Below are 25832 nucleotides of genomic sequence, written 5' to 3' on the forward strand. Positions count from 1 at the left end.
ATTTCTACTGTGTGGTTTTATCCTGGTTGTGCTTTTTATATTGTATTTTGTATTTGGGTTTTTAGATTATTGGTTGTTTTATTATGTTCCTTATGGTTTTAATTTTTGTGAACCACCCAGAGAGCTTCAGCTATTGGACGGTATAAAAATGTAATAAATAAATAAATAAATAAATATCTAAATAAGAATCTTCATCTCAGGTTAAACACTTAAAAAATGGACACACGGAACTTCCATAAATCTTAAACATGAGGAGCGCAGCAGCAATGCAGCTGCCTTTTCATCATGAGGAAGGACTAACGCCCTGAGTCAAAGCAAGACACACACAAACCGGCCCTGTGAGGCGGGCACAGAGGAGGAGAGGAAGTAGGCGGCTATGCTCCTGTAGCACTGGGAGCAAGTGTGCCATAGGCTTGTAGAACCACACTGTCCATCTGTTACTGCTCATCTACATCTCCCAGGCACCAGGAGGGCAGAGGCGCAGGCAGAGGTGCTACACAATGTACGACTATGCCATAGATCTATGGGGAAGTAAGTCCCAGCAGATCCCAATACACCACAATGACAGCAACCAGGCGGAGGCATGCAGCAGACATTTGTGCAGGCACAAGTAATTGAGCAAAGGATTGTTTCCAGGCCATTCAAAGCCAGTAATGCAAACCGTCCCTGTGAAGCGGGAACAGCACAGCCTTTTGCATCCCATAACTAATAGGGGGCTAGGAGGATAAGAGTAAAGCTTTGTGTTCCTTCCCTCAGAGTTGATTGATTGCACTGTGATCACAGCCATTATTAAACAACAACAATAATAATGTTAATAGCAGTACTACTAATAATAATCACAACAACAATAAGTTGAACCACAATGAAAAGCCTGCTGACTTCACTGAAGTGGGAAAGCCAGGATAACAAAGGAGGGGTGGAATTAAAAGCAGCAGTGTTGCTGCTCGCAAGAAGAAAATTCTGTGAATCCAGTGAGAGCTAGCTAAGAGCTTACAAACTAAAAGCGGACCTGGTTTGGGTCACTTGGAAGTTGCTGTTCTGGCCTGTTTTGAGGAATATAGATTATGGCCCAGAATGGGTGTTGGAACATGGTTTTGTTGGAAGTTTTGGTGCTTATTGCATCCCTGCCATTGAGGTACATGTGACTGGTGGGTTTGGTTGATTTCAGTTCCTGTTCTAGGCCATCAATTCTGTTCCAGATGTTGTTCTGAGCGTTCTGCGGTTAATAGTGATATAATATTGCAAGGGTTTTACTCCTAAAATATTGCTGTCAAGTGTTTCTAACACATGCCACTGTTTGGGGCATTTTTTTTTTAATATAAAAGGGTTGTTCCAGCCTGTTGAGTTCCATTCCGGCTTTTACACTGTCCTATTTGGAACCCCTTCTATTTAAAACTGTGTTTCAAAACCGGCTGCACTTAGACAATTGAAATGATTCTTCACATGCCCAAAAGCAATCCCCTTTTTGGGGTTGATTTGTATTTTTTATCTCTGGTATTAAAACTGGTTAGGGAGAGGGTCTACATGTTAAAAGGTTTAATCTGCATACCTTCAGGGACACCAATGGAGGCTGGTGGCTCCGATTGTGGTGGGGCTCGGAGCCACCAGCCTCCACTGAGGGACGCTTCCTTTGATACCACTTCCGGAGCTGAGTTCTAGCATTGCGACAAGAATTTCCGGGTCTGGGATGACATCAATGTACCCCTCTGTTCCCACTTAATCAGGAGCATCCGAAGTACATCCGAACTAGAAGGTGATGCATGTATTTGGAAACTGAGTAATGCGATCATTTGGCTGCCATCAGGTCCGAGGCCGCGGAACCCGCGTCTCCACCGACCCAAAGCAAAAGGCCGCAACTGCTGCCCGCCTCCCGCTCCGCGCCACATCCGCCTTGGGGAAAGCGGCCGAAAGCACGGCGGCAGGAAGAGCGGCTTAAGCGGTCCCGGCGCTAGCGGGGCGCGTTCCTTGCTGCGGGGGGGCTTTGCTTGCTTGGCTGGAAGAAACCGGCGTCGGAGGACGGTCGGTGCAAAGGGTGAGTCCTCTGGTTAGCGGCGCGCTCTTGAGGCGCTTGCGAAGGGGCGAGAGGTTTCCCAGCCCGTCGTGTTATTCGCCACCGTAGCTCAGAGGTTGAATGCTTTTAGGATGCAAGAGGTGGCAGGCAAATGCCCCGGGAGGGCCCGCGCCTCCCTCCGCGCCTTCCTGGCTGGCCATGGTTGGACACGGAATACTGGGTTAGCTGGAACCTTAGTCCGCTCTAGTGGGATCCTCTGTGATCGGACCCTTTTATCGCCGTGCTCTTCTCATAACTGAGTTAGGGTGTGACGAAGTGTAATTCTCTTGTTCTCTCTTTGTGGCATAGAATTAGAGCTAGGATTTGGCCTCGGGACCTGCCTTTTTTTTAATGTCAAGGGCCGCCGGCAAAGCATGCGAAGTGATCACTGAGGCAAAATGCTGCTAAATCGGCTACTCCCCCAATAGGTTTAAGTGCCAGGGATAAACCCCAGATTGGTCTTCTGAAAATTATAATTATTCTGAGTTATATTAGCAGGACTGGCTGCTTAGCCACATTCTTATACACAAAGTGATTAGAAATTATAAATGCTACTGTGCATAGAGAGAAGGGAATCAGGTGGGCTTTCCTGTATGGCCATTGAGCAGTTATATGGAACACACAAAAATGTGTATGGATATACCTACTTAAAACCTGTGTCCTGAAGGATATTGCCTTGTCTTTTGATGACTTTTTGGAGTTGTGCAAGAAACAGTTCCTCTTCCCACCCCCACCTCATAAATTGGGACTTTGGAGCTGAAAATCTGTGTTTGTTCTCTATTCTGTCAAAGTAGATGCATAATCTCTGTTCTCTGAATTTGGATTGCCTGTGAGTTTGTGTTTTTACTTCTTGTTTGTTCTTTGTGTGTATATGTAAGTGTGACACCTGGGAGTGTGCACCCCTATAGCATTGGTTGCCACAATTCATATGTCCATACTTCCAGGAGAATGACCTCTATGAGGCACCTCAGCATGGCATCTGGCCCCTTGCTTTGTTTTTGTACAAGTTACTGTGCAAATGTAGTTCCCCTATGCAGCTCTTTCTGGGGAGGACAAGGCTTTGCCTCAGTTATCCATGCACTAGTCACGTCCAGGCTGGACTACTGTACGTGGGGCTGCCTTTGAAGATGGTTCAGAAACTTCAGCTGGTGCAGAGTATTGGTGGGGGCAAGGCGATCTGACCACATAACACCTATACTGCACCAGCTGCACTGGCTTACCTGTGTGTTTCTGAGCACAATTCAAAGTGCTGGTTTAACGTTTAAAGCCCTAAACGGTTTGGGACCAAGCTACGTGAAGGGCTGCCTTCACCCATATCAGCCTGCCTGCATTTTAAGATAAAAAAGAGAGCCTCTTCTCACCTGCCCACCTGTGACAGAAATTAGGTGGGTCTCCACATGGGAGAGGGCCTTCTCAGCAGTGGCCCCACACCTGTGGAACAAACTTCCACCGATGGTCCGCCATGCACCATCCTTACAGGCTTTTAAGAAGGCCTTAAAAATGTTTTATTTTACTGTGGCCTCATGAATGAATACTGTTTTGCTGCTTCTACTCTTGTTGTTTTTATTGTCACTTTTGATTGTTAGCTTTTATTGTTTTTAACTGGTATTTTATTGCTTTTAATGTTTATACTGTTTTATGTATGGTTGTAAGCCTCCTTGGGAGGGCTTCTGCCCTGAAAGGTGGCTAAGAAATGTTTTAAATAAAATAAATGAATAAATAAGAAAATAAAAAGGCCAAGCTGAATTAGACCAAGGGTCCATCTAGCCCACACTCTGTTCACATAGTGGCCAACCAGCTGTCAACGAGGAACCCACAAGTAGGACATGGTGCAACAACACTCTCCCAACCATGTTCCCCAGCAACTAGTGCATACAGACTTACTGCCTCTGATACTGGAGGTTGCACTTAGCCATCTGGTCTAGTAGCCATTGATCAACTTCTCCAGGAATTTATCCAACCCCCTTTTACAGCCTTCCAAATTAGTGGCCATCACCACATCTTGTGGTAGTGAATTCCATAGTTTAACTATGAGCTATGTGAAGAAGTACTTTCTTTTATTTGTCCTGAATCCCCCACCAATCAGCTTCAGTATTATTATTATTATTATTATTATTATTATTATTTATTACATTTATATACCACCCCATAGCCGAAGCTCTCTAGGTGGTTTACAAAAGTTAAAAACAGTGAACATTAAAAAGAAATATACAAAATTTAAAACCATAAAAAGCATAAAATACAAACAAAACCAGGCAATATCCATTTATAAACAACAATTCTGGGGTCAGTTAAAAAACTCAGCATATGCTGTTAAATTCTGTTAAATGCCTGGGAGAAGAGAAAAGTCTTGACCTGGCGTTGAAAAGATAACAACGTTGCGCCAGGTGATCCTCATCAGGGAGATCATTCCATTCATGGGATGACCATGGGAGAGAGAGAAAAATGTCTCCCTATCCACATTCTCCACACCATGCATAATTTGTACACCTCTATCATATCTCCCCTTAGCCTCCTTTTTTCCAAGCTAAACAAACCCAGGTGTTGTAACCTTCCCTCATAGGGGAGATGCTTCAATCCATTGATGATTTTAGTTTCCATTTCCTGCACTTTCTCCAGCTCTACAATAACTTTTTTTAGGTGTGGTGACCAGAACTGTACACAGTATTCTAAGTGTGGTTCCACCATAGATTTGTATAAAGGCTGTATGATACTGGCAGTTAGATTCTCAATTCCTTTTCTAATAATGACTAACATAGAATTTGCCTTCTTTACAGTGGCCACACACTGGGTTGACATTTTCATCAAGCTGTCCACCACAACCTCAAGATCTCTTTCTTGGTTGGTAATCACCAGCTCAGATCCCATCAGGTTATACTTGGTTGGGTTTTTCTGTCCCAATGTGCATCAGTTTACAATTGCTTATATTGAATTGCATCTGCCATTTATTATTATTATTATTATTATTATTATTATTACCGTATTTCTTAGATTCTAATATGCCATCGATCGTAAGATGCACACCAATTTACCACCAACAGAAAAAAAGCTTTGATTCTAAGAAATAATAAATGCACCCGCGATTTTAAGACGCACCCTGTTTTTAGAGATGTTTATATGGGAAAAAAGTGCGTCTTAGAATCGAAGGAGTACGGTATTATTATTATATACATTTTTACATTCGTATATTATACATTTTATGTTTTGTATACAGAATGCAAACAAAAGAAAAGAAAAACAGCTGGGAATTGTCATATTGCTAGAGTTTAACTGTAGGAGTTCACTACAATCAAATCAAAGTCTTTACATCTTTCGTTCACATCTGATAGCAGATCTTTAAGTGAGAGCCCCCCAAAAACAGGATAAACGTTGATTACCTTTCAAAATTAATAATAATAAAAAATCTGCAATAGCATAATAATAATAGCAATAATAAAAAATCTGCAATAGATTTAACATCAATAGATTTTAAAATTAACGAAGATATAAAGAGATGCCGTTTGCAGAGGTTATAGGGAGTACATTTGTAAGCTTTCCCCTTTGGTTAGGCTATAACAGGGAGAAACAGTTATACTTATCGATGTCTAAATTATATATTTCATATAGACAAATGAAAGTGTTCCAGGCATTGAAAAAGTGAGATCAAATAAAGGCTGATAGTTACATTAATATAGTTTGTCTATTTCTGGAATTAGCCTAATACCTAGATATTTCACTGGTTTATGAGTCACTAGATTCCATATTTGGCAGCCATCGCATATTCTTAGTTTCTAATGGAATGTTAAGTCCTGTGTATTATTTCTTGTGAGCATTTACTTTATATCCTGATACCTTTCCAAAATCTGATATAGATCTGTGGAGTGCAGGAATCAACACTGAGGGATTTGTTAAAGATTGCACAATGTCATCTGCATATATAGTAGTTTTAAAATTAGTTGGACCAATTTCTATACCTGATATTTCATTTGATGAATGGATCATAATTGCTAAAGGTTCAATGCAGCAGACAAAAAGTAGAGCAGATAAGGGACAGCCCTGTCTTGTTCCCCTACTTGTTTGGAAAAATTCAGAATTACAATTATTAATAAAAAAGTGAGGCACTTGTTTTTAAATGGATATTGTCTGTTTTTGTTTGTATTTTATGTTTTTTATGGTTTTAGATTTTGTATATTACTTTTTAATGTTCACTGTTTTTAACTTTTATAAACCACCAAGAGAGCTATGGGGCGGTATATATCAGATGTCCTCTTAACTTTCATTGGAACTTTCCTCGTCTTCTTTTTCACTGTCCTCTTCTGTGGCCGTTAGACTGGATCTTAAGTGTTGTTTTCTTCATAAATAGACTGTATCTTACTTCACTCACAGAGGAGTATCTAGGGTGGCCGTACATGGCACAGAGAAATTTCTCCAGCCCAGCTATCTTTTCTTCGGTTAAAGTTAATGACTCACCTAGCTGGCTGAGAATTTCTTGGGATTCATGTTTCTTTTTCATAATTTCAAAGGGTTTAACTTTTCCCTGTCTTGAAAATGCAGCTGTGAAACCAGACCCTGTAAAAGCATGGTAGCCAGACAAGGCCTCTACCAGATCATGTCCGAGCTCCTCTGTGATACAAGTTCAAAGCAAAAACAAGATCAGGATTTCACAGAAAAACAGCTCAGTTCTATCAACAGTACATTGATCTCCTTAACATCTACAAATTCTTCAGCAGAGCCTATAGGACAAGTAACCTTGAAATGTATACAGATGCCCTGGAAAAAAATGATTACAGCCTTTTTCTCAGGCAAGAGGCTGAACTATGCTCGATGGGTGATGGTGTACCTCCTGAAACTTCTCAACCTAGGAACCAAATCCCCTGAAGTCATTTATGCACTTTCTCAAGGCAGTCTAGGCATAAAGCAGTCTAGTAACTCATTCTCTAGGGTACCAGTTGACATGGCACTAGAGCAGACTGTAAATGTTGGCGCTGCTTCAAGGTTCACAGGCATCACAGTATTTGCAAACTCACAAGGTCATCGAAAAATGAGATAGTGAGCAGTTTACTTGAGATCAGTGGAATTACAAAAGCTCCAGTTTTGAAGCATGATTTGCAACAAGGACACATTGAAAAAGATCACAGAGATGTTGAAAAAATAATTTCAACCCTGAATAGTTTTTCAAACCCATTTCAAGACTTGGATCCTCAGGCACCTCTAAGGAACATTTCAACTGGATAGACAATCAATGAGAACATCACACTGGATCTTATTTCATTTTATTCTAAAGGGCAAGAAGCTGCTGAAAAGTTCAAATAAATGTACGTGCAAGATCCAAAGAATGTTGAAAAGCCCATACCCCAAAATTTGGTGGCTAACTGTGCATCTTCTATTGCATCAAGTAACCTGAAAACCGAATGAAAGAAACTACAGGTTGCCAAATGCACTTTAGATGCTTTCGGTAAAGTAATTCATATGGCAGCTGTTCAAAAATGTGATGTAAAAAAAGTTATTGGGTATCCTCTAATTCCCGTGCCATTCTCTCTTGCTCGCGTTGGTGGATCAATGAATAAAACAGACAAAAGTAATTTGATGTACAGGCTAGAAAAGTACCAGAATTTAGACAAGGAGCATGACATAACTACATGTCAGCCTCACATAGATGTGACTGTATATGATGCAATGTTCGTGTTGCACACTTTTAAGTTCCCGGAAACTTATGGAGCTCTTGCACGTAAATTACTGGAGCACATTACTAGTAGTACACCAGCTAAGAAAGTGCACCTGGTGTTTGACACTTACGGCTATCAAAGTATAAAAGACTGTGAATATGAATAGTGATCAGCTGTACCAGCTAGTGACATCGAAGTACAGGCGCAGATCAGAAGACCCCACAAAAAGGCAGTTGATGCACTTCAGAATGAGCAGTTTAAAACATCATTTATATCTTTCCTATGCAATGACTGGAAAAATCAGAAGTATGCTTCACTTCTGGCAGGCAAAATTCTCTTTGTCAGAGCAGAGACTCTGGCCACAGCTAGACCTAATGTTTATCCTGGGATCATCCAGGGTTCGCCCCTGCCTGAGCACTGGATTCCCTGTGTGTAACCTAGGTGAACAGGTTTGACCCCTGGACGATCCAGGGATAAACCTTAGGTCTAGCTATGGCCTGTGTGTTACAAAAGCAAGCATGTCAGTGTTGAGGCAACAGAAGTGCCTGATCTTGCTTGCCATCATCAAGAGGCAGACACAAGGATTATTTGGGGCATCCAACATACATCACATGGAAGTGATCAGGCAAAGAATATGCTGGGGCACATGTCTAGGCGGGGTAATATCCCGGGGATTGCCCTGGGATCCTCCCTGTGTGTCCACATGATGCACAGGGGATCCCGGGAGCAGGGAGGGATGATTCCTCCCTTTCCCTGGGATATCGCCTTACCCTTCCATCCCGGTTTTTCCCACGCAAGAGGACAGTGAAAAAGAAGATGAGGAAAGTGATTTTGACAGTGATGATAGCAGTTCTAATGAAAGTGAAGAGGACATCTGATGAAATTTATTTGTTAACCCTTCTCACAGAACATAGTTTTTAGTTTGTAAATTGTAAATTTTTGCTCAAGATTTTAAAAATCTTTCTTAAAAACAATTCAACCTAAAAATTGTCTTTTTTAATATTTCATCATACTAGTTCTGTTTGAAATGTTGTAAAGAACATTTGAACATGTTCAACTATAAAAATCACAGTTGAACATGTTCAAAATAATCTGTGTATCAGATTGAGAGATATTTAGGGTGGATACCTTTGAAATGAAAGCCCTGTATGATAAACTGTAAAATCATACAATCATGAGAAAGTGGGGATATAACAAGATCACTCATAATTCCCTAAGTGTTGAGGTAAACCCCATGTTGTTATACATTTTCTTAATCCTTATTAAAAATGCATTTTTTTGTTCTTGAGTGTTCTTTTGAAAGTAATATAGTTTTTGAGTAAATCATGGCTAAATGTCACACATAAACAATGTGAACACTGATTTTATATGTTCAAATGAAATTATCTCGAAAACTAATGGAGTTAACAAAAATGTGTAATTACAAAAACTATTTGTCATTAAATTTGAAATATTTCAGAAAAAAAATCATCCCTGTATCATAAATGGGTGAGAAGCTATGCATATTTAAATGTGGCAGCTATATAATAGCGTGGCAGTCATACTGATGATGTCATCAGGCAGCCCCCCACCACTGGAATTTTGTAAGACTCGCTTTTTTGAGACACTTACGTCATATATAAACAAAAAAGATATTCACTAAGGTTTCACAGTCGCTGGGGTAAATAAATCCTGGCCTGGCTCTGGGACTACGTCTTCCACCCACCAGAACCAGGGCAATTCACTTAGGGTTGCGACCTTGTCTCTCTCATCCTCTTTCTCTTGTTATTTCCCATTGATATCGACATGTTTGGGTAACACAGAGACAATCAGCTTATTTACAGTTCAGTTACATCCGAGGTCCTGCTGGCACATTTCTCTTTTGCATTGCACCATAATTGTTACATTTCAAACAAGGTCTGGAATACACAGTGCTTACATTTGTGAGGCGAAGTTCGCAAGGTTGTAAAGCTGGCAACTTTATTGGAAAGGAAGGGGGAAGGTGACAGACTAGAGGCAAAGATAAGGAAATAATTATTTACTGATAGGAAAAGGGGGCACAACAGGCTGAATGCAGGAAAGCCAACAGAGGGGAAAATGGTGGGAAATAGAGAGAAAATCTTAAAGCAGGCAATTTTGAGCATATAGTAGAAGGTGCATTCTGGTTTGATTTAGTCAGACTCTGGTACAATATGGGACCCTGCTCTGTCAACAGTTTTGCTCGGAGAGAGTTCTTGTGGATCATGGGGTTGGGCAGGGTATGTATATTGTCTGCGATTCTAGTCTAACCAGAGTTGGGATTTCTCTTTGGGCCAAGACAGTTTTCACAGAGGTATTGCCCTTAATGAGCCCACTTCAAACACCGAGTTCATCCATATGATGCCCCTGTACTAGTTTTATGACTGCCACGTGGGGCTCCTTTAGGCCAACTGAATCAGCTGGGCTGTTGAGTTGCATTCTCTTGTAGGTCAAGATTCTGCATCACATACTTGATGCATAACTCCTAAATTGTGATTGGGTAATTTTATGAGGGTCATCTTCTTAGCTTAATGTGTCTTCTTCTTTGCATCATTCTCCTTTCAGGTTCATGGCAAGAATGTGGACACAAGTGATGGTGTGCATAGTGTTAGGCAGAACAACATCTTCTCTGCAGTGCCCTGATGGACACACATGTGAGGGATTTTCTACTTGTTGCAAGCATCTTAGAGGGGATGGATACACTTGCTGCAACCGACCTCAGGTAGGAAATGTTCTTGGATAACAACTGCCGGGCCGAATATTTCTTACAAATAGGTCTCTATATACCCCTACTTTCTATGTATATTTTATTTTATTTATTTATTACATTTTTATACCGCCCAATAGCCGAAGCTCTCTGGGCAGTTCACAAATATAATTTTTTATTGTATTGGTTCTTGTAGCTTGCCCAAGTGCTCAGGATAGATAACACCATTTCTGGAAGATGTACAGGCTTGGGCTTTGAGTTTCCAGGGAAAGATAATAATAAAGTTAGGAACAACGACGAAGAATGCCTATTTTGTGGACCAGGTGTAATATGTGGTTGATGTGCTTTAGTGTTCCCAGTTAGTCTTAATCTTCAAAGTGGAATGCAGTGGTGGAAGGAGTCTCTTAAATATACTAGGGGCAGGCAGTTTAGTTTATAAATAAATCCAGTTTGTCAACAGATTTCCCAAAGTATTTTATCACTTGCAAAATGTATTTTAACATACTTGCTATATTCTGTAGTCTGTTATTCTTGGTAATATCTTTTTGATACTATCTAGTAATACAAAGTCCTATGCATATTTAGACAGAAAAAGTCATAGAATCATAGAATAGTAGAGTTGGAAGGGGCCTATAAGGCCATCGAGTCCAACCCCCTGCTCAATGCAGGAATCCACCCTTATGCAGGAATCAACCAGTGCAGGAATCCTACAACTTCCAGTTCAATGCATAGACCTTTTTCTATCTAAATGTGATAATGGTTTGTTTAAAATGTGGACCTTCTAATGAAGTGTTGTAATAATAATTTTCTGTTTCTTCTAATAATTGTTTCCAGTACAATTAAACCACTAGTTATGACTTAAATCAGCATCATTTTTTGATCCATTTAACCAAAATTGTACTGACATTGGGCTGAGCCTTGAAAACAGTAGAATGTCTCACGTCTTTCTGTGTATCTTGGGCCTTAGCTAGGTCTAGCGGTCTAGCGGGATGGAGGAGTGAAGATCCCGCAATATTTTCATTGCGAGATCTCCCCCCCCCCCCCCCAATTCGCATGTGGTGCACGACGACCTCAGACGGAGAGGCATCGCGCCCGCCTTTTTTTTTTTTAGTTAAAGGGCATCAGTGCATGAATGCTCATGCGCAAAGGTGAGTTATTTTTTTAAAAAAATAATGACTTTTTCTGCTCACCCCACCCCACCCCGATGGGCGCAGGTCCCAGTTCCTCGCAGTGCCCATCCAAACATTCTGCGGTCACTGTAGAAAAAACGGGCCTAAAGGGGAGGGCAAAATCCTTGGGCAAGGGAGGGATCATCCCTCCCTGATCTCAGGATCCCCTGTGCATCATGTGGACACACAGGGACGATCCCAGGGATCACCCTGGGATTTCGCCCCGTCTAGCTATGGCCTTGGAATAAAATGGGTAAGCCCCAGTGCCCTCACTCTGTCCCCACTTAGGGGCTTACCCCTGTAGTTTCCCCTTGAGGGAAAGGACAGGGTGCAAGACCAGTACAAAACTTTACTGGCTACAAGGCTAGTCAAGGCTTGTGGACCCTTGGGAGAAAGTTCCAAGGAGCACAAGCCTCTCACCGCTTCTGCCAGTCCCACCCCACTTAACCTTCTTTACATGTCAGAAGTATAAGGAGAGAATGTCACCAGCACAAAATGTGAGTCTTATCCAAGTTACAGTGAGCATGTAACTCCCTTTTTATGCTGTCTGTTTCTAGGAAGAATTCAAAGTGCTGGTTATCACCTATAAAGCCCTATATGGCTTGGAACCAGCTACCCTGAAGATCTTAAGATCTTCTTTCAAAACCCGCCACTTGCAGAGGCGCATTTGGTGATGATGCAAAGGAGAGCCTTCATGGTGGCTGCTCCCAGGCTGTAGAACTCTCTGCCAAAGGAGTCTAGGTTTGCTTCCTCTCTGTTGTCTTTCTGCTGGCAGGCAAAGTCCATTTTATTCAAGCAAGCCTTTGTCATGTAAGGATTGGATATTGTTTTAATCAACTTTTATCTATAATTATAGGCCACTTTGTGCCGTTTTTCTTGATAGAAAAGCAGGGTTCAAATCAAACCAACCAATAAAGAAAATAAGTTCTCTGAAGTATGCAGTAAATTCTGAGGTGGTCTTTGGCTTGTGTGTAGCAACAGCTTTGCCCAACAATGTTTCCTGTTTCCCAACAATGTTTCCCTGCAGTGCAGATATTCCTTGCCAATCAGGCTGGGTGAAAAAGGTTTCCTGAAGGCGCAAATATTGAAAACTGCTGGCATGAGACATCTGCAAAATCTGGGGTGGGAAACCTATGGCCATCCAGATGTTGTTGAATTGCAACTCCCAAGCCATCCTGGCTGGGGTTGATGAGAGGCTACAGGTTCCCCACTCCTGTGCTCAACAATGTCTTAAAATATAAGTTACTTTGGCTGCTAACAGATTCTTTCCCATTGTTACTATGTACCAGGGGAGGATAGCGTCTAGGGGTTGGGGACCACATTGCCCCCAATCTGGTACCACAGCTGTGCCCCACCACTGCTGAATTTGCCACTGAAATTCAGCAGTGCAGCAGCAACATGGGGGGGAAAGCTTCAAAATAGCCCCTATTTTAAAGTGAAATAGTTGTAGCTGAGCAGCAAAACTGCAAAGATGGGGAAAGGGGGCTGTTTTGCTTTAAAATAGTCCCTTTTTGCCGCTGCAACATTTTCCTTTGAAATTCAGGGCTATTGTGAAGCTTTTTTCCCACTGCTGCCACTGTGCCACTAAATTTCAGTGGCAGAAGGCAGCAAGGGTTACAAAAAAGGCCAGGGTTGCTGCAGACCGCTGTTGCCCACTCCTCCTCTCTAGCTGCATTTTCATGTTAGCTGCTGTTGCTGCTGCTCCCCGAGGGCTTGCAGTTAGTGTGAATATATTGTGAGTAGCATAATTGCACCGCACATTCATGCTTCCTCTTTCTGTTTACAGTTCATGGGAGCATCACTACACATATTGTATGCGGACAACTTGAATGAGGTCAAGGGTGTTGTGTGTCCTGATGGTACCATGTGCCCAGTGGAATACTCCTGTCAGCATACTCTGGATGCTTCCTTTGCTTGCTGCCCTTGGGAACAGGTGAGCTGTGGAACAGAATAGGGAAGGAGCTTGAGTGAAGGGCAGATGGCTTCTGGCCCTTTCCAACACCTTTCAAATTTTGGGGACATCCAGAAGAAGAAGATTCATCCTCCTTGCACCTCTGCAGAGCCTCCTTGGCTTCTAAGCCCCCTGGCAGAATCCCCATGAGGAGGTGGGTGGTATCTGCTCTTTCCAGCACTGGGCAGTGGCTTCACATGGTGTGCATGGGGTTGGCACATGCCATGCGACGCTTGGGACTCAGCTGGTGCTGGAAGAAATGGCTGCTTCTCCCAGTGCTTACCAAGTCTCTTTCTCTGTGCTGAGAGAATTAATTTCCCAGCAAGAAAGAAGATAAAATTAGGAGGAGCAAGGTACGCTGTCCTGAGATCTTATTGATATAGGGTGGGATATAAATGTTTTAAATGAAAATAAATAAATAAATAAATATTTGTAGGTGTAGTCACGCTCATGGACATCATCTGGCAATTCCCCCCCCCCCCCAAAAAAAATAACCTGTTCTGCACTCCTGCCTTATACGGATTTGCTGCCCAAACAAACCAAGGGGAAGGGAAGAGGGCTGTGATTCTGGAATTGGAATGAACTCGGCTTGCAATTTAAACACAATACAAAAAGGTGCCAAAGAGCCTCTGGGCACGTACTGAATGGTTTCTCCCTGTCATGCTGTTAAACTAACCACAGCAGTCATACCTACCAATCTAGGTTACAGGCAGACACGAGTCCCACTATATTGTGGCACCCCCTTCTCCACCCCTCCTCTCAGAAGTAGTCCAACACGCCTGGAGAGCTCTAAGATGGAGAAGGCTGGACTGTACAACTCCCATCATTCCCAACCAGCAATGCTATGCTGGCTGGGGTGGATGGAACCAAAAAGAGATAATTCTCTGAGGAAGGACCCAATTCTTAAAGAATAAACTGTTTTCCCAGCATTGAGTCTAGTTTTCTCATGTTGGATCTACTTCAGATGCTTTCCAGTTTTCTCATATTTTTAGGGGTGATGGAATTTGCAGTTGAACACAGCTGGAAGGCCCCAGGCTGGGGAACACTGGTATACTCTGGTATACTAGTGGAAGGGTCTGCGAAATCCCACACAGGGGTGGACTTCTTGTGGCTTTTCAGAATGTTTTTGGGTGTTTGCCTCTTATCTCCTCTCCCACAGGCCGTCTCTTGTGCTGATGGACGCCATTGCTGCCCTCTTGGCTCCCGCTGCAGTTCTGATGGGCAGTTGTGCCTACAAAGTGAAGGTATTTTGGTACAGGGTAATAGAAGAGGGGAATTAAATATCCACAATAACATTGTCTAGAAACAGAAGCAGGGGCTCAGCCAGAAGCCTTTCTAAAGAGTAGGGTCTTCATTTGCCTCCTAAGTACCACTGGGTCAGGCAAAACCATTCCTTCCCGAGCAGAGAATTTAGTAAAATAGGCCCACATCCTAGCAAGGGAAAGACAGATTGCTTATCTGCAACTGTTGTTCTTCGAGTGGTCATCTGTGCATTCAAACATATGGGTTTCTCACTTTGAGAAACTTGTAAAGCTGGGGAACATTTTGGTGGGAACCTTCCCCACCATCCTGCTGTGCATGTCCTTCTGGGTTCCTCAGTTCCTTGAGACCAACTAGAGTTGCCTCAGTCCCGAGAAGAAAGACTTACACACCTTGGTATCAACATCAGTGACATTGACACCGAAGCGGGGACAGTGGGTGGGTTGTGTGAATGAATGAATATATTTATTGCTTGACTCCGAGGACCATTGCAAGACAGTAACTGAATACCAATAGTTTATAATAGTAGGAGGCTAACATATTATGACAAAGGATCACAAATTTAAAATCAATACATACAATAACACATAAAGGAATAAAATTAAACAGACTTTTGCTTATAACAACAATAAAACATTGAAAGATTACAACATAAATTAAAATCTTGTCAAGGTGCAATTTTATACATTCAGGTCTCTAAGTCACTATGGCACTTTACAGGAAGAGAATTAGGTGAATAGAGGAACTTTTCCCTGCACCTTGCAGCCCGGATCACAAATGTTGCTACCCTTTTGAACAAAAGAGTGATTTTCTGATTGTAAAAGAATGTCCAATTTCTGCAATATACCCCAGTATTTCATTTCCTTTAGGAAAGAATATAGCTAATTTTCTCTAATCATAGAATCATAGAATAGTAGAGTTGGAAGGGGCCTATAAGGCCATCGAGTCCAACCCCCTGCTCCATGCAGGAATCCACCCTAAAGCATCCCTGACAGATGGTTGTCCAGCTGCCTCTTGAAGGCCTCGAGTGTGGGAGAGCCCACAACCTTCCTAAGTAATCGGTTCCATTGTCGTACTGCTCTAACAGGACGTTTTTCCTGACGTCCAGCCGGAATCTGGCTTCCTGTAACTTGAGCCCGTTATTCCATGTCCTGCACTCTGCGGTGATCGAGAAGAGATCCTGGCCCTCCTCTGTGTGACAACTTTTTAAGTATTTGAAGAGTGCTATCATGTCTCCCCTCAATCTTCTCTTCTCCAGGCTAAACATGCACAGTTCTTTCAATCTCTCTTCATAGAGCTTTGTTTTCAGACCCCTGATCATCCTGGTTGCCCTCCTCTGAACACGCTCCAGTTTGTCTGCTTCCTTCTTGAAGTGTGGTGCCCAGAACTGGACACAATACTCAAGGTGTGGCCTAACCAGGGCCGAATAGAGAGGAACCAGTACCTCATGAGATTTGGAAGCTATACTTCTACTAATGCAGCCCAAAATAGCATTGGCCTTTCTTGCAGCCACATCACACTGTTGGCTCATATTCAGCTTGTGATCTATTACAATTCCAAGATCCTTCTCGTTTGTGGTATTGCTGAGCCAAGTATTCCTCATCTTGTAACTGTGCATTTGGTTTCTATTTACTAGATTTAGAACTTGGCATTTATCCCTATTAAATTTCATTCTGTGGTTTTCATCCCAGTGCTCCAGCCTATCAAGATCACTTTGAAGTTTGTTTCTGTCTTCCAGGGTATTAGCTATCCCACCTAATTTTGTGTCATCTGCAAACTTGATAAGTCTTCCCTGCACTTCCTTGTCCAAATCATTAATAAAAATGTTGAAGAGCACTGGGCCCATCATTGGAACTGAGTTCATCACTAGTAGAGAGCCATACCACAAACTGTTTTTAATACTGTATTTTAAATGTGTTTTTTAATATGTGAACCACTTAGAGATTTAATTATATCAAGCGGTATATAGGCATTACAAATAAATAAACAAAAATCACCATGTGGCAGCGGCTTCCTTCCTGGGCCTCAGAATCCACCAGGGCCCCAAACTCTCCTGAGTCCCACATCCCTCTCTCCCTCCCTTATGAACCTGCTTCAGAAGTGTCTGCCCAGCTACCATGAGCGACGGAGCTGGCAGTTCTCCAGTGGGTGGCTCCTGGTCTCGGGTGTTCCTCCTTTAGGTGCGTGGGCCGTGGGGGCAGATTCCTGTCCGTGGCAGCACCCTGCGCCCGGTTCTCTCCCTTGCCAAAGCCTGCTCGGGGCGATGGGGAGGAAGGCGGGAATGGCAGGCACTGGGGAGGGGAAGGCGCTTCCTTAGGGGCAGGCACAAGGGTGATTTGCACAGGCGATGCCAATGCCAGGTGAGACAGCAAGGGGGCCGCTACCGGGCGCAGGAAGTTGAAGCGGAAGAGTAGGATCAGGTCGGGCCTGGGCGCTGCCCGGCCGGCTCACAGCCCCATGCTGCCTGACAGCAGTCCAGCTCCGCTGCTGCCCCCTGGAGGAATGGATTGGGCGCTGCCGCTTGCAGGAGCCAGGTACTGATGGCCTCGTAAGGAGGCCGCCTGTCCTTCATGCTGCCAACGCGCGCACACTTCGGACTTTCGCTGAGTGCTGCGCTGCCGCTGCACCCCTCTTAGGTTGGCACCCTAGGCCGCCGCCTAGTTTGCCTATAGGTAGCACCGGGCCTGGGTCCAGTTTGTCTGCATCCTTTTTGGAGTGTGGTGGCCAGCTGGATGCAAACTCAAGATGAGGCCTAACCAGTGCCAAATAGAGGGGAACCAGTACTTCGCGCAATTTCAAAGGTATACTTCTTTTAATGCAGCCCAAAATAGCATTTGCCTTTCTTGCATCCGCATCACACTGTTGGCTCATATTGAGCTTGTGATCTACAGTTGCAAGATCCTTCTTGCTTATAGTATTACTGAGCCAAGTATCCCCCATTTTGTAACTCTGCATTTGGTTTCTTTTTCCTAGGTGTAGAATTTGGCATTTATCCCTATTAAATTTCATTCTGTGGTTTTCATCCCAGTGCTCCAGCCTATCAAGATCAGTTTGAAGTTTGTTTCTGTCTTCCAGGGTATTAGCTATCCCACCCAATTTTGTGTCATCTGCAAATTTGATAAGCGTTCCCTGCACCCCCTCATCCAAATCATTAATAAAAATGGTGAAGATTTTTAATGTTGGAGTATAACGTACAGTCATGTATGTAATGGGCCAAATCCTCCAAAACTGGGTCTCACAAACACACAATCTCTTCTGTACTGTGATATCGTAATATTTCCCCCATTTCATCATGGTATCTATTTGTTCAAAACCGAATCCAGTAAAAGCTATCCAATATTCTATTTTCATGGGGAAGGGCAGGTTTTTTCATATTGGTGCTGTCATTTTGTCCTAGCTGAGGCTGCAAGGGCAGTTGTTAGTTTGTGGTCCTACATCGGAAATTCATTGTTTGAAGTTATTACTCTTGGATTTAGTGTTTGGATAGAAAAGCCAAAATTTAGGAACAATTCTGATAGTTTCAGCCACCAAGAATGTCCTAGATCAGATGACCCCTGTTCTTCTCTACAGATGTTAAGGAGTCTATCTTCTGATTGATTGTTTATTCTACATCAGAAATTAACTATCCTGTTATTTTGCAACTAAGAATCTAGTGCGTGAATTTGCTTTTCTCCCCCCCCCCCCCATCCCAATCTCCTTTCCTTTTGTGTCATGTTGTTTTTAGATTGTAAGCCTGTGGGTAGGGACTGTCTTAAGAAATAAGAGAGCCTTTTTGGCTAAAGGGCAGATAAAAATGCTTAAATATATCCAGATATCTTTTGCATGTTCAGCTCAGCTCTAACTAAATGAGCTGGGGAAGATTTTGAGACCCATAAAATCATATGGATAAAGTGGCTTTGAATGTTTTTTAATTTTTGAAAGATCTGAAAAGCCCCAAATTTTTGCACCATAGATTAATATTGGTATCACCTTTGCTTTAATTTTTATGATTGGGTATAGTGAGACCAGGATATCTATAATTAAATAGTCGATTTAAAGATTGTAAGCAAGCAATTGATTTTACTTTATTTTTCTTTATTTGTAGGGCATAAGTTCCTGAGGCTGAAAAAGTTATACCAAAATAGCAATAAGATTTTACCTGTTCTATCTCTTTGGAGTTCATGCACCATTTATGTGATTTTTGATTTGTCATTATTAATGACTAGGTCATTTTCTGCACAGTAGGTGCTGAACTGTTTTAAAAGTCTTCTTAGACCGACTTGAGATGTTGAGAATAATATCATATTCAATTCAGTATGTCCCATGGTCAGGAAAGCTGGGATAGCAGGATAGGGAACGCTGTTCTTTATCTTTACCAAATACAGGGGCTGCGCAATATTTTTTTTCTCACACACATCTCGTATAGAGCAGCACGATTGATAACAGAAGGGGCACTATTTGTTGGAGATGTAGAACTAGAGCAAGGGTTGGCACTTTCAGCTTTTGGTAAATACCCTGCCCTTCAAAGAACCAATGTTTTTTCTTAAAATGTGTTCATATAAAATATACTGTTCACTCCCCACAATCCCTCCACAATACATCATCTCATCAGAGTGACATAGGAGCAGAAAAGGATTAGTTTGGGTGTCTTGAACTCCTTTCAGATGAGATTAGCTTGCAATCCTATACCACTTGGGGAGAAGCCCTAGTAAACTCAGTGGCACTGGCTTCTGAGAAGACATGTACAGGATCTAAGTATAAACCATCCTTCTCCAGCCTAGTACTCTCCAGATGTGCTGCTCTGCAACTCCCATGTTATGGTGAGGACAAAAATCATTTTCATCAATAGTTTTTAAAATAATCCTTCCTTACACATGAATCTATTAATAATCTATTAAACTCCGTAAAGGAGTTCTTCCTCACACTGCTCAACACGTAAGAAAAATCCTCTGCGGTCACAGCATTCGCAGCATTCTTGATCACTGTCCATGCTGACAGAGACTTTTATGAGTTGAATTCCAAAACAGCTAGAGAGCTACATTTTGCCTTCCCTTGCACTAGAACAGCACTCCCTGATCAGTTTTCCAGAACCCCACAGTCACCTCTCCACATGTTTGAGAGTACAAGTCGCAGCATTCCTGTCCATGGGACATACTGACTTGCAATGATGGGAGTTGTAGTCCAACACCTTTGGAGGGAACCAGGTTGGGGAAGGGCTGCTCTAAACCGCCCAGAGAGCTCCAGCTATTGGGCGGTATAGAAATGTAATAAATAAATAAATAAACAAAAAAAGAGAAGTAGGTGGCCCTAAGTTGTTCGTCATCAGTTTTCCACAACCCCACAGTCACCTCTGCATATCCTATTCTCCATCCTGTCCTCATGGTTTATATCTGTTTTGGGAGAATGAGAATTTCACTGGCACTTTCTGCCTCCTTAGGGAGGATGTGGCGTTATAGGCCTGTGAGCCTTAACTCCCAATTTCCCTGCTTTTTGGAGTTTGGTTGAAAACTGTAGAGCCTTTAACGTTGTTTTGTAGACTGTAGGTTTCTTGTTTATTGAATTTCATGGCTTTGTGTAACGGATGACCACACAGGAAAGAACCCATATAAATATATGGGATGTGGGGAAAGCTTCTGCTGTAGTGGGACCTTGAGTAGACATCAAAGAACCTACACAGGGGAGAAAAAAATATTTTTTAAATAATTTCCCAATTTACACTATTTAAAAAATTTAAATTATGACACTATAGTGTAATTATTTAAAAAATTACACTAAAATTTATAATTTTTACTATATTGACATTAAAGAATCCACTTAAACCAAGGATCAGAGTATCTAGCATTTTTCATATAACTGCTTGATAACCCACAAATGTTGCTTCCTTGCTCGTATTTTCTTGCTATGTCAATAACTGGAGATCATTGTTAACACATTTAGGTATTTATTGCAGAGCTTTGGCTATAGGTATATCAATGTAATAAACAAATACACCCAGGCTGTGGGGCGGTATATAAATGTAATTCCTTATGCCCCCCCTTCCCGGCTTTCCCTCAGCCTACACTACCTCACAGGGTCATTGTGAGGATAAAAGGAAGAGGAGGATGAAGAGGACTACATGCCCTGGACTACTACAACTACTGAGGGGCATTGAATTCTATGATTCTGTGAATGTAAGTCTACAGCAACTGGAGGGTGCCAGGTTGTAGCAAAAACTAGGTCCCTTAACCATTTCTCTGGTGTGAAGTAATGTTTTGGGTATAAGATTCATGGATGTTCATTTTAGAAAATGTTTTCCTTTCATACAAACATAAAGCAGCAGATTTAGGTTATAAGAAGCAGGTACACAGAGAAAGGAAAATATTTTCTTCCTTCACACCAGAGATTTTTTTTAAAGAGACCTATATCTGTGTTCAAATTCAAAATACACACACACCTATAAAAGAAAGCTTAAAATGTAGTTCAGCATCTTTTAAAGAAACACACACTACCTGAAGAAGTTTAAACTCATGGCAGATAGGCCAGGGTTAACCTCCTTTCATTCCTAGTCTGAATATTTATTTCCATAAAGTTTAAACTTTAAGAGGCTTGGGTGAGGAACTGTCACCCCAAAGGAAAGTTTGCCATATATTCTTTATACTTTGAATTAAGAAGGATGCACCAGCACTTCAAACACACCCCTCCCTCTTCACAATCACAGACACACAACAAAGTCAATCAAACCCCTACCTGAGCCAGCCAGGTTTTCTTTTTCCTTTGAGGCCAGGGAAGGGCCTCCCTCCAAGCAAGGCAGATAGTTTCTCTCTCCCTCCCTGGCCTCCACAGCACTGTGGGGAAGGAGAGGGCCTAGACAGGGCCTTGGTTTATCTGCAGAAGGAAATGGCTCCTAAATGAGCCAGGTGGTCATCTTATTTCAGCCAGGCAGCCATTTTATTTCCAACATTCTAATCTATTTGAGACAGGAGGGAGGGGGGAGAGCGACGCTACTGAGCATGCTCCATTAAGGAGTTATGAGTCTGTACTCACTTTAATGGGGCAAAGAAATGTTCATTCAAAAACAATGGAAATGAATTTTGAAAAAAGAAAAGCCATTCCACCAACTAGAAGGACAGGGGGACAAGATCCCACCACAGTTTGAAGGGTAAGGGTCCCAATTCGGAGCTTTTAGTGAGCAAAAAAATCGTTGCCACCCGGAAATAGAAAGCCATTTTGAGCCAGAGAGGTTTTCCCCATTTTCGTACTTTGAATTGCCATCCTGCCCTCAATATTTCACAAATCTTCTTGAAACACGCAGGGTATGTAAAACCAGCATTTCTTTCTGGCAGGTCTCCGTTTCAGAAAGTTTGGTGAAACATTTTCCATTTTATGAACGTCAGAATGACCCACCCCCAATTTCAGCCTTAACATGGTGGAATGCTCTTTTCACTGATCACCTATAACACAGGGAAACACTCTTGTGTTTCCCTGTAATCATCTGCATACAGAAGAATATTCAGTGCTCCTTTTGAGATTTTGGGCATATGATACTCCTGCTTATGGAGATATGCTACAATGTTATTAATTTAAAAAATTAAAAACAAAAGTAACTGAAATACAGCCTTGACATACATCTTTTCGTATTGGCCTATAAGGGTAAGGCTAGTTCCCGTATAGACTTGGGCTTTGTAGCTGAATAAAGTGCTTTTTTATAGGACTTTATAAACAGAAGTCTAAGATCAATATTTAGGTGTGATAGCATTCCCCAAAGATGGCACCTATGGTATCTTCCGTGATCCTAACTCACATCTTCCTGAAATCTGATATCAAGCCAAGTGACCTGGTTTGAGGACACTAGAGGCTGTAGAGTAACAGAATTTATAATCAAAAGTGGAGGGACAGGTCATTTCCCGAGCATTTCAGCTGAGATTGGTATGCTAATAGGTTTATCTCTGCAGTTATCAAGCAGTCCATGAGGACTCCTGTGCAGCATCTGAACTTCCTTTCTTCCTATTTTCTCAGTGTGCTGTGTCCTATTTCTCCCGATCTCTTGTGCGCCTTCTTTATCTGTGGGTCTACCTCTCTCTATTTGCATGTTAAACAGGTGGCAAAGCACAAAAGGAGTCTAGTAGCACTTTCTCCTCATTATTGTAAAATTCTCATTATTTGCCATTTTTCATAGGCCCCAACAGGGACTGTCCCCTTCTGCCCATGTATGTCTGGTTTTTGGTCAATGGAGATGTCTTCTTGGATGGTGTCTAAATCAGTAAGGTTTTTAGAGCAACTGACCTCCCCAGCTGAGCATCTTTTTCAGCCTATGTTACGATATTTCCGTATAGCTTGAGGGGGTGCCCAGTTCTTGTAAAATCTTGAGACTAAAATACCATATCTCCTGAGTTCTTCCCTCCTGTTAATTAACAGTCTGGCTGAATCCTGGCCACTGAATATGGCCACCGCTCATGCACAGATATAGTTGTAATATAAATATTCCACATAGGTAATGCCAGAGAAAAAAGACCCTGGGATGGCCAAGTCTAGAATTTGAAGAAGGTGTAATTTGTGCTCAGTTTGAGATAAAGTCCCTCGGGTTTAGGATAATTTGACAGAACCAACTTTTGATGAATCAATATTAGATTCTAGCTATCAACCTTTCCTGGTTTCTTTAGGCACAACTCTGATTCCTGTGGTGGTGGCAGACATGGATCTGGATTGTGAACCCTGTGAAACAGGGCCAACTATATTTTCAGAGAGGGATTTGACACTGTCACTTTTCTTTATCTTGTTCTTCTGTTGTTCTGTACAATATCTTTGTCTAAAAATTTTTTTTGGGGGGAAATTAAAGTTCATTTTCTTGTGTTTTTGATGTCCTGCGAAGAAAGACTTAGGCCTTAGCTAGACCTACCTGCTATCCCACGACGGAGGAGGGAAGATTTCGTGTTGTGTTTAACGCAAGATCCCTCCTCTGTGTACACGTGACACGTGACGACCTCAGCAGGAGGCGTTGCATCCGCCATCTTTTTTTAAAGGACCAGCAGTACACGAACGCTTGTGCGCTAAAGGTAAGCCCTTTTTAAAATTTAAATTATTTTCTCTGCTCCCCCACCCTACCCTCGATGGGCCAAGTGCTCCTCCTGGCTCCTCACAAGGAATCACGTGGAGCCAGGTCAACCCACGGCACCTGGCCACATGTTCCGCGGACTCTGGCTCAGCCCTGGACCGTGGAAAAACCAGGGCCAAAAGGGAGGGCTATATCCCGGGGCAAGGGAGGGATGATCCTTCCCTGATCCCGGGATCCCCTGTACATCATGTGGATGCACAGAAACGATCCCGGGTTTCGCCCCGGGATAAAGCCCCAGCTAGCTATGGCCTTACACACCTCAGTATCGACATAGACACCAAAGAGGGACAGTGGATGGGGTGTGTGAATACACAGATGACCACTCGAAGAGCAGCCTGTCTTTCTTCGTCATAGGCCTTAGCTAGACCTAAGGTTTATCCCGGGGTCATCCTGGGGTTGTCCCTGCCTGCTCCCGGGATCCCCTGTGTGTCATTTACATGAATGAGGATGACCCTGCGATGATCCTGGAATAAACCTTGGGTCTAGCTAAGGCCCCAGTCTCTGTGCATCACACAATAACAAGCTCACTTACCAGTGGTGGGTAGGTATGGAGCCAGCCTTCATAGCAATGTTGAAAGGACAGTGTGGCCAAAGTTGCAGTTGTCTTGCACCCGTACATCCAGCTGATAATGGGTGATAAAGGCTGAGACCATGTCACAGCCCTTCAGAGATTTAGTATTGGTTAGACAGCTCGATCCTGGCCAGCTTCATACACCAGTTTGTCGGTGTGAACTATCCAGGATGAAAACCTTTGGGATGAGGCTGTCGTGATTCCAAACCCTCCCACTCAGTTGCAAGACAATAAAGAGGTCTGCTGTCGGATCAACAAAGCTTTATTCAACAAATAAACATCTCTTCACACCTGAAGGAGTGTGAATGCTGGGAGCTATCCTCTAAGCTTAATTAGCCTAACAAAGTTTCCTTTCAACTAAAATGGAGAGTTTCCAAACATTCCAACTGGCACTTCGCCTCATAGAGGGTTTTTTTTTGGTTTTTTTTTTTGAGAGGCCTCTGGCAAGTGGCTACCCTAAGGGACCACCTCTCACCTCCTTTCAACTCCACCCGCTTGACCCTGCAGGGTGGACTCTGGGATATGTGAACTTCGAAGTCCTCCCTCCCTCCCGACAGGTTGAGTCCCCAGGGGCAGAAGGAGGATGGTCCTTGAGCCTTCGGCATCCTGTCCAATAAACTCCTGGGAAGATTCATCCTTGACTCTTGAAGAGTCTTGGAGAATCTCTTCCCCTCTTCCTGTTTTGGCTAGTATACTTCTATTTCTGTTCCTCCTCCTTTAGATTCTGAGTCTGATTCAGCCCCTGAAACCTTTACCCCCACACTAGGGAGAACAGGTCTGATCCTGACAGATACAGGCATACCCTCCATAACAGAGAAACAGTTGTTGAGATTTACAAAAGCCAAAGCCCATCTCACATCCAATGTATTCAGAGTCAATTCCAAAGGAGAGGAAGGTGACTGGGAAAAGCTTGGCAAAATAATGTCCTGGTTGAAATGAAAATCAGAGACTAGTTTTGGGAGGAAAGATGGATTGGGACGTAGCACCACTTTATCCTGGTAAAAAGCTAGATAAGGGGAGCCTATGTAATGCACACAGCTCCAAGGATCATCTTGCTATAGTGATTGCTACCAAAAAGCAACCATGAAAGTCAAAAGGCATAAGTTTGGTGTAGCTAGAGGTTCAAATAGTTTCGAAGTCCAAGCTTTCAGGATCATCAGAAAGAGCGGTCGGTGTGGGGGATGATAAATTCTTTATGCCTTTTAGAAACTGTTGTATAAGGATGCATAAACACTGTAGAAGCTTGTATCAAACAATGCGGAGCCAAGATTGCCGCTAAATAAACTTGAATAAATGAAAACTTAAGTCCTTTACAGAATAGAGAGTGAAGGAAAGGGAGGACCCATTAACAAGATCAAAATCTGGCAAATAACAAAGGCAGCACATTTTCTAGAGTAGGACTGTCTCATCAT

General features: G+C 42.6%; 1 protein-coding gene across 2 annotated transcripts in view; it reads left to right on the forward strand.

The window, feature by feature from the left end:
- The first annotated feature begins 1781 nt into the window (after positions 1-1781).
- Positions 1782-25832, forward strand: part of GRN (granulin precursor) — a 68592-nt gene continuing 44541 nt past the window's right edge. The window contains exons 1-4 of one of the 2 annotated variants that reach the window (XM_063132846.1): positions 1782-2032; positions 10258-10414; positions 13355-13501; positions 14679-14763. In XM_063132846.1, the coding sequence (XP_062988916.1) occupies positions 10262-10414; positions 13355-13501; positions 14679-14763 (385 nt within the window). In that variant the 5' untranslated portion in view covers positions 1782-2032; positions 10258-10261. Of the gene's footprint in view, positions 2033-4871; positions 4892-10257; positions 10415-13354; positions 13502-14678; positions 14764-25832 lie in introns of those variants that run through there. The other variant, XM_063132837.1, reaches the window with a different exon arrangement.

The sequence above is a fragment of the Elgaria multicarinata genome, chromosome 1, assembly GCF_023053635.1.
Source record: "Elgaria multicarinata webbii isolate HBS135686 ecotype San Diego chromosome 1, rElgMul1.1.pri, whole genome shotgun sequence".
Lineage (NCBI taxonomy): Eukaryota > Metazoa > Chordata > Lepidosauria > Squamata > Anguidae > Elgaria > Elgaria multicarinata.